The sequence below is a fragment of the Solanum tuberosum genome, unplaced genomic scaffold (assembly GCF_000226075.1).
Source record: "Solanum tuberosum cultivar DM 1-3 516 R44 unplaced genomic scaffold, SolTub_3.0 scf00028, whole genome shotgun sequence".
In the NCBI taxonomy this organism is placed as follows: Eukaryota; Viridiplantae; Streptophyta; class Magnoliopsida; order Solanales; family Solanaceae; genus Solanum; species Solanum tuberosum.
In genome coordinates, this window is record NW_006238954.1 from 1,634,827 (window position 1) to 1,644,880 (window position 10,054).

The 10,054-nt window shown below is 31.4% G+C and overlaps 1 protein-coding gene across 1 annotated transcript; it reads left to right on the plus strand.

The window, feature by feature from the left end:
* Positions 1 to 1,195: 1,195 nt before the first annotated feature.
* Positions 1,196 to 2,886, plus strand: LOC102595389 (uncharacterized). The gene has a single exon (XM_006341774.2). It carries the CDS (start codon positions 1,348 to 1,350, stop codon positions 2,611 to 2,613), a length of 1,266 nt encoding a protein of 421 aa, XP_006341836.1. The 5' UTR covers positions 1,196 to 1,347; the 3' UTR covers positions 2,614 to 2,886.
* Positions 2,887 to 10,054: the final 7,168 nt, after the last annotated feature.

Genomic DNA, 10,054 nt, shown 5'->3' on the forward strand with positions numbered 1-10,054 from the left:
CATTAGGGTTTGATTGGGTTGGGTTGGGCCAGCCCATTTTGACAGCTCTACCTGCAACTATTTTCAATTTCTCATCCACCATTTCCATCCGTTGTTTTACACACATGCTCAACCCACCCCATTCCCTGTACCCCATTCCGGTGAATCTTCATTTATTTCAATGAGAAAAATATGAATTAAATTTTCGGATAAAAATTTGTTATTATATTTTGCAATTTTGATAAATAATTACTAATGGAAAGAAGATGAAGACAATGAGTAACAGATTTGATGCTATCAATATGAAGAAAACAAATTGGTTCTAGTATTAGCTAATTTCTAACTTTCATTATTTAACTAGCACTTGAACTATTCAATCGAGAATCCAAATTGCATCTTTACACAGAAATCATAAAGGATAAAATTGAATGAAGGAGAAGAAAGAGGTAGGGCGACGATTTGCTGGCGTCGTAGTTGTCGCCGGCACCGGTGAAGAGGAAATGGGTCTCAGAGGGGGGAGGGTTAAATAAAAAAATAAAAACAAAAATAAGTTTTTATATTCATAAAATTATTTTTGAATTATTTAAATAGAGATTTTTAAAAATATTGAATTTAATGCCACGTGTCATCATTTTTATTGGTGGGTAGGTTTTTTAGAAAATTCTTTTTTAAATTTTTTTAGTTAGTAAATAGATGTTTTTAGAATATCATTTTTTAAATAAATTTTTGGATCCAAAAGCCACGTATCATCATTTAATTCATCAATTTGTCAAGTCACTGTCATGTCACAGCGAGTGTAGTACACACATCTCATATTTTTGGGTTATTGTCAAAAAAATGTCAAATAGGTATCAATTTTAAGGGGCATAGGTGTTCAATAGGTACAAACGTTAGTTGAGGTGTTTAAACGAATTATGCGGACAACTTTAAGGGGCTATGGATGACTTAAGCCAATTTTTTAATAAATATTTGGCTCAAAATGCCACATGTACGTTAGTCATTTGTCAATCATCACAAGTGTATTACACACATCTTATACTTTTAGTTGATTGTCAAAAAATTGTTCAAATAGTTTAAATTCAAATGGGTACAAGTGTTTAATAGGTATAATGTTAAATTAATGTGTTTAAGTGAAATATGGACAATTTTGAGCCAATATTTCTAATGTTAAAATTATAATTTCAAATTTACAAAATCATGTGAAGATAAATTGAACAGTTATTAGAGTTTTATTGCGCTTCCTTTTACCCTTCCAAAATCCAAACCTTGACAGACATCTGGTGAAAAGATTAGTTTAAAGAAAAACAAAGTCCACTTTGCGCATCGGAGACTTCGCCGGAACTCCGATCTGCCACCCCTCCAATCCCAATGGATTTCCAACTGAATTCCCAAATCTCCGGCGACTCTCCTTCTTCCTCCGCATCCTCAACCGTTCAAACACCCTCCACATCCAACCACCACCACCAAAACGGCGGCGCTCCGATCAACAACAACGACCCCATGCATTCTTGGTGGGAATCCATCTCTAAAGCTCGTTCTCGCATCCACCTCCTTTCTTCCCTCCTCCCCTCCTCTGACGACTCCACCACTGACGCTTCTCTCTCCGCCCTTGCTGACTCGGACCGCCCTGCCCGGTCCCTTCTCCTCTCTCCGGGGGCATACTTTTCTATTTCTTCCTCTCTCTCTTCCCCTTCCTCCGGCGCCGGTGATGACCCACTTTGTAACTGGCTGTACGACACTTTCCTTTCCTCTGATACTGATCTTCGTCTTGTGGTACTCTCCTTTATCCCCCTTTTATCCTCCATCTATCTCTCCCGAATCCATTCTTCTATTTCTACATCTCTATCTGGTTTTGAAGCTGTTCTTCTTGCCCTTTACGGCGCTGAAACCAAATCCCGCGGAGGAAAACCCATACTCATTTCTATTCCCGATCTCTCTCAGCCTTCTCTATATCATAGTCCTAGAAACCCCACATCGGCAAAATCAAATTCCAGGTCGTCTAATGCCCAGAATCGTCCTTTGGTGGGAGTTTTATCGCCCCCTCTTGAGCACGAAATTGCTGTGAAGTCAACTAAACGTGCTTGCATTGTTGGGGTAGCTCTAGATTGTTACTATAAACAGATTTCCCATATGCCCAGTTGGTCTAAGTTGGATTTTTGTAAATTTGCTGCTGATTGGGCTGGTCAAGATTGTCCTTGCGTGTCCGAATTTGATGAAACTGATGGAAATTCCGAGAATTCTGTTGAAATTAGTAATGGGGATCTGGAGGGTGTTTCTGAAGCGATGGAGAATTTGAGAATTGAAAATGGATATGATGAATTAAGGCCAAAGGGTGCAAGAATTCCACTTCCGTGGGAAATATTGCAGCCTGTGATAAGGATCTTGGGACATTGTTTGTTGGGTCCTTTGAATGCTGAGGATGTCAAGGATGCTGCTTCAGTGGCAGTGAAACGGATGTATGCAAGGGCTTCACATGAGTTGAATCCGCAGGCAATTTTGGCAACTCGGAGTTTGATTCAGCTTGACAGGAGAGGTCGTCAGACAGCTAAGATAGCTGCTGCAGCAACTGTTATGTCAAATGTTAACACACCCAGTAAAGCTAAAAAGCCGGAGATCCTTTTGGTTTCTAAATGATTGCAGTGTACCCGATGGTTTGACTGGTTTTCACTTATTATTTTTTCACTTCCCTTATCAATGACGAGTTTGTGTATGTTAGAATTATTATAAGTATATTGTTACTATTATTTTTTAATTAGACCTTGTTAGATTTTATATGTGGTAAATGTCTAATGCCAAAGAAGGTTTGTATGATTTTGAATTTGATGTGGCAACTTGCTTGTGTGCTCTGTAACTTGATTCTTATCTCAATATTTTGGAGAGGGAACAGTACTGGTTCTGTGTGGTTTACTGCCTTTCTCTTATGGATTGCACATTACTCATCAGCTTTGTCTATTTCTTTTGTGTCTATCCATGTCTTGTCCTTTTAGCTCTGAGACTTTTAGCAGCTAAAACCCAAGTGGGTTGTCTTTCTTAGGAAATTACTACATATCTATATATTTTTCCCTGTTTATGTCACTGCCATTTCATATACTTGTCAACTTACCAAAGTCATTAGTTGAGTGTTCAGTTTTGTACCCAGTTGTCTCATATGATTTATATTAGTAGATGAATCATGTTAGAATTATGATGGAATGGGTTAATAATGTTGTGTTTGAAACATTTCTTTTTGTTTTTGCGGTAGTGCTTCCCAGTATGTAGAATAGACTGAAGCTATCATCATTCTTAAACCTCTAATGTTCTGTACTCCTTTTTAATATCAAATTAAAGAAATGAAAAAGTAATAAGTACTTGTGTAAATCTGCGCCATAGTCTGTGTATATGGAGTTCATCAAGAATATTGGATTGTAGTATTCTAGAGATGATGAACACTAATTCAGAGCTATGGATACACACTTCGAACACTCAATAAAAGGGTTGAGGGCTAACTCACTTGGTGAGCTTCCTGCCTTTGATTGTTGAGGTGGACTGGTGGAGGGTTCAAAGCCTATCAGTGGCATACATTTCCTTCCCCTTTCTCCCTCCTCCTCCCCCTGATCTAACTATAATGATACTCAATAATGGTATTGTTTCCCTAAATATGGAGAATGATAACTGATGAAATTTCTGCTTCCACCCTGTGATATGGACTTGACAAGCATGTTTTCTCAGTCTCTCAAATCAATCAAAATTAACGTCAAGATATTACTTGATATGTGGATGGTAAGTTAGGCAAAACTGTAATAAACAGTTGGAACTTCTATCATTTAGTGAAAATGCAGCACTTGATGGAAGGAGGGAAAATATACTCCATGATTGGCTTCTCTGGCTTTGTGTGCAAGATAGATTATGAGCATGATATATATAGGGCCTTTTTGCGAGTTAAATGTTGGGGGCCCTAGATAGAAAGGTATGGAGGTTGAGGATTAGGGTAAAAGGTTAGTAGACAGTTGGGTGTTGTCGCACTTTATGTGAGAGAGGTAGGGGTCTAGCCTCTTCCTTTCCTCTTCTCATTATTGGTAGTATTATTTAGCAATTGCATAGTTTCTTATTCTTCTTTGTGTGGTACTATTTGTTGCTTCATTTGCTTTGTACCTTTCTATTTGGTTGTTATATTTTTCTTGCAATCCTACTTTGATAACATTACTTTTGAGCTGAGGGTCTATCGAAAGCAACCTCTCTACCCCACAAAGGTAGGGTAAGGTCTGCGTACATCCTACCCTCTCCAGACCCCACTTGCGGTATTACACTGAATATGATGTTGTTAGTTTTATGTGGGAGCAAGCATTGTGTTAATAAGTGACTGAAGTGTGGCCAAATTCTGGTTCTGTAGTTTGGATAATAGAACTTCTGGTTCTGTTTTAATCTTGCACTAAATTTTGTTTGAAGGTGCAGGTGGTATTCTGGGTATAACCCGATATGTTCTTCATATATATGCATTGTAAGTAGGTGATTTCATCTTAAGTATGATATTCCTATTTGGTACGTTAATTAGTTGTTGTTTCACACTGGAAGATTCTGCTATTTACTATATTGTCATTAGGGTCTGCCAGGAATGATACTGTGCACTGATGTGAAATGGAACTAGTCATGAATTTGATTACAGACAAGTCTAAAGATCAGCAGAGTTATTTCATAGTTGCTCGAGTTCATCTTTGTATGTTTCTGATATGTGCGGTAGGTTCATTGTTTGAATGTCATATAAACTAACTCATCTGGCTTCACTTTTCAAGCATCTTACTTCCGAGTTTCATTGCTCCCTGCTTTTGATCTGTAGGGGAGGGGCAAGAATTTTGTGATCCTCCCTTCCGTGAGATGTGTATTCCAGAAATTGGAATTCTAGTAACGTCTATTTCATGTATATGCTTTAAGCTCCCTTTTGTACTCAAACCTCTCAACATTTCCCTGAGATACTTTGATGTTCATTTCACATGAATTTGTTGGAATAATGTTATGTTCTTTGATTAAATAATTTCTTTACACCTCCTTAGCGAGGGACTGCTTGAAGAGATGATCTTTGAAGTGCTTGCACCTCAATTTTCTTTCTGTTACCAATGGAGTTGCTGACGTTAATTTTATGTTGTTGTATAAGATAATGGAGCAAAAATTTATTTGTCAAAAGGAAATATGAAATTGGGAATAGGTGTTTGCAAATGTTACGTATGTGTATTCTCTGTAACTGCAACAGGTTTTTGTTTGGTAGGTCATTTGATATTCCTCTTTACCCTCTTCGTTTACTGACTTGCAAATTGACTAATTATCTTTCAACTTGCTCTACCTGTTTTACTGCATTTGTTTTCTTGCCCTTGTTCTGAGTTGATAGTGTTGGGAGGTGAGCAGATAGTCAGAGAAGAGACTACTTTTCTATTGAAGTTGTTATTTTGGCGATGTTGAAGTTTGTCCCCAGTTTTGGGTTTTGATTGAAATAGTGGCTTGCAGGTGCTTTTCAGGTGAAGTTTCTCAAATTTCAAACTTTACCATCTTGTTTGGGTGGCGGTTATGTATTGTTTCATAATGTATCGTATTGTGTTGTGATGCATATTGTTTTAATGAATACAATATTTCGATTGATTGTATCGTCCTCTGTTACATAATGTCACATTCATAATTTGAATGATAAACTTACAAAGAATTTTAGAGTATAGGTTGAAGCTACTATGAAATGCTAGAATAAATGATAAATAGAATTATTAAGTAATAAGTAAAGACAAATGAGAAGAAAATGTTAAGGTAACGATGTGATCACACCAAATCGATCTTACATAAAATAAGATTTTTCACCATTACCCAACGATGAATTTAAATAATACAATACAATAAAATTTAAGTAACAATCAAAAACAAACATTATATTTAGACTAATAATACAATACAACGAATAACAACTATCCAAACAAAGTGTAAGAAACTTATTGCTTTTGGTATCGGTATCCCTTTCACTACTTGTGTGAGTACGCCTCATTTGTTTTCATTCCCTAGTGCATAGAGCAAGAGTAATCTACTTCACTCGAGAAGAAGAAATTGTTGAGTGAGCAATTCGGTCTCTAGCCCTTCAATGATGAATTTGTCTTCAAAATATCTCTACCTCGGTAGAAAATCCATCCGATAAACCTTTTACAAGCTCGACTCTTTCAAATCCTCTCAACAATAATTGACTGTTCACTCATGCTTGGAAGTCTGTTGTTACTGATCTGATCTTTTCTTTCTTGGATGTAGACGAGACAAAGATTAACATTAAGACGTATGAATATGAATGTATGTCTGAATGATTAAGAAATTGTCTCTAGATTTGAACATTGAATGATTAAGATTGTTTGTTTTTAGCAGTTGAATATATATAATTCATCATTATATCAAATGTCTAACCTCTTATTCACTAGAACTAATTCTTAGTTTATAAATAATAATATTACTATGTGAAGTTAAATGCTTAGTGCTTTTAAGAATATATATAAACTAAAAACAAGTATGTAAGAATAAAAAAGACAGTCCTAAATCAATAATATTTTTTTACATGTGTGTAAATATTTAATGCATATTATTATAATTTGGTATTAGACTACTAATTTTATTGAGACGTTCTTGACATAAATCCAATACATTTTCTTTCAGAAAAATAACATAATACCTAAGCTTTTCTAGAACAAGCAAGTCAGCAAATTATTTTCTACCTCAATAATAAACTTGAACCAATAAAAGTGACAAGAGTTATTGATGAACCTAATCTAGAAAAACAAAATATCAACAAACAAACATAGGTCAAGAGTGGGAAAAAATAAGAGTATGACATGTCTCTCTAAAATGCCAACACATTAATGAAAATATTATTAATTTTCTTGATCTTTTTGTTTATTCATTGCATATTTTAGTGATATGTATATGAGGTAAAAATATCCAATCAGACTAAGCAATCTAAAATGTTATCGAATAAGCACATACGAGACTACTAATTTTATAAACAAAATATAAAATTACAAGCAAAATTTCAGTGTTCTTGAGAAAAAAACAGTAATACCAAAAATAAGTTGAGTATACAAATTAATAAACAAAGTACTTATAAATTTTCCTGAAAATTTACCAGTTCAAGAGGAAAAAATTCAACACCCGTTTGAAAGAAAGGAAGAAGATGCTGATAATGGAGAGAGGGGGAAGGCACAATGTATATAGAGAGAAAAAAATAACAATGTTTGAGCTTTACGAGGAAATAAATTAGCATTATAAAAAGAGTCTGAATAGAAATAAGACTCCCTCATAGATCTGAACGAATCAGATGCTTTCAAACCCATTAAGAGTTTTTTGTAAAAATAAATAAATAAATGCACTTAATGGCCCAAAGCAATTTTCAAGGCAGTGGTACTTGAAATTTCATTAGCAGGTGATGTCATTTGATTTCACCATGATCGATGAAGACCAATGCATCTATGTGAAAAAAATCAATGAAAAGTTTATAATTTTTTTTCTTACGTAGATGATATTTTATTGGCTGAAACTTATTTAAAATATGTGAAAACTGTCAAGTCATGGCTTTAGAAGTTATTTGATATGAAAGACATGGGTGAATGAGACTATAAATTGGGTGTTAAGATCCAAATAAATCGTTTTAATAAACTTTTGAGCTTATTTCAAGAAACATACATAAAGAAAATATTGGACGGACTTCAAATGAATAGTTACAAATTCATGGATACTTCTGTAGCAAGAGGTGAAACTTTAAACCTTGAAATATATCCAAAGATTGGAAAAGAAAAGGAAGACATGTTTCGAGTTCCATAATCTAGTGTTGTCTGGAGTTTGATGTATGCTATGATGTGTATTCGTCAAGATATTTTTTATGCCATGAGTCCGGTTGACAGGTATCAATCCAATCTTGGAAGAGATCATTGGAAAGTAATAAAGAGAATATTTTGATACCTGAAGGGAACTAGAGATTATTCACTATGTTATAAAGAATCTAATTTATTCATAAGAGGTTATACAAATACTGATTGGACTAGCGAGTGGTATGATAGAAAATCAACATTTGATTATGCTTTTTTACTTAATGGTAGTGCTATTTCATGCAAAAGTAAGAAACAAACTTGCACAACTCTTTCAACCATGGAATCTAAATTCGTGAATTGTGTGTCTACAGTACAAGAAGCTGCTTGGTTAAAGAGATTCTTCGAGCATTTGATAGATTCGAGTAGAAAGGGAAGATGATTAAAATGTATAATTTAACTTGTATACATAAGTCAACTATTATGCTTCAGTATAATTATGTATATGAAATTAAACATGAACTCAAATTCATCTCATTAAGAAGATGAGAGATCGAATAAGTAACTACTGAAGTGAATGGAATCTCAGGTATTGTGAGTAATAGTATTCTCAGTGAATTCCTTCCACATGTGATTGGATTACTATGTGAGGCTTGTAAAACCTTAAAGGTAAATTCTTGATGCTCACATGTCCCACGAACTATTTGTCGTATGAATTGTGTGTCTAGTTGATGTTGCATTGACTTGGATCATGTCCACTATGTACGAAGTGAGAGATGTAAGTTTTGGGTCATGAATCGTCCATGTGAACCGACCCGATCCGATTCAATCCAACCCAATAATTTTTCAGAGAAAAAATCAGGCTGAGATTATCCCTTATCTCTATTTTGTAAAGAAGAGGGAACATTTACTGAGTAACTGCCCAACCTCTCTTTAGAAAAGGTGAGACTCTCGAAGCAAAATAAGAATAGAAAAAAGAGGGTGAAAAAGAAAAATGAAAACTATATCTTCTAACATTAACAAAACAAAAGAGGCATTTAGTTTGTGAAAACATAACTTTAATTCCTTGAGACTCAAAATTGAACTTGGAGCAATATCTTAACAAGATTGAATTAACATTCCACTGTTGTTAACATGTACACAAACTTGTTCCTGTTAAGTAAATCTTACATTCTTCTCTCTTTATATATATATATATATATATATATATATATATATATATATATATATATATATATATATATATATATATATATATATATATATATATATATATATATATATATATATATATATATATATATATATATATATATATATATATATATATATATATATATATATATATATATATATATATATATATATATATATATATATATATATATATATATATATATATATATATATATATATATATATATATATATATATATATATATATATATATATATATATATATATATATATATATATATATATATATATATATATATATATATATATATATATATATATATATATATATATATATATATATATATATATATATATATATATATATATATATATATATATATATATATATATATATATATATATATATATATATATATATATATATATATATATATATATATATATATATATATATATATATATATATATATATATATATATATATATATATATATATATATATATATATATATATATATATATATATATATATATATATATATATATATATATATATATATATATATATATATATATATATATATATATATATATATATATATATATATATATATATATATATATATATATATATATATATATATATATATATATATATATATATATATATATATATATATATATATATATATATATATATATATATATATATATATATATATATATATATATATATATATATATATATATATATATATATATATATATATATATATATATATATATATATATATATATATATATATATATATATATATATATATATATATATATATATATATATATATATATATATATATATATATATATATATATATAATTTTTTTAAAATTAAAATACTATGTCATTAACATTAAGTTTATAATTTCAAATTATTTGCGCTTTTTTGTATACTTTAATTTTTGTTTTATATCTCAAAGAAAGTATTAAAATATGTATATAGCATCTAAAATTTATGGAGCTGGAACCTAAATAAGCCACAAAAACATAAAAGTGACCAAAATAAGCCACTACTTTAGTAA

What these genes read in the sequence shown, in the direction of transcription:
- LOC102595389 (XM_006341774.2), top strand. Translation starts at nt 1,348, where the DNA reads ATGGATTTCCAACTGAATTCCCAAATCTCCGGCGACTCTCCTTCTTCC.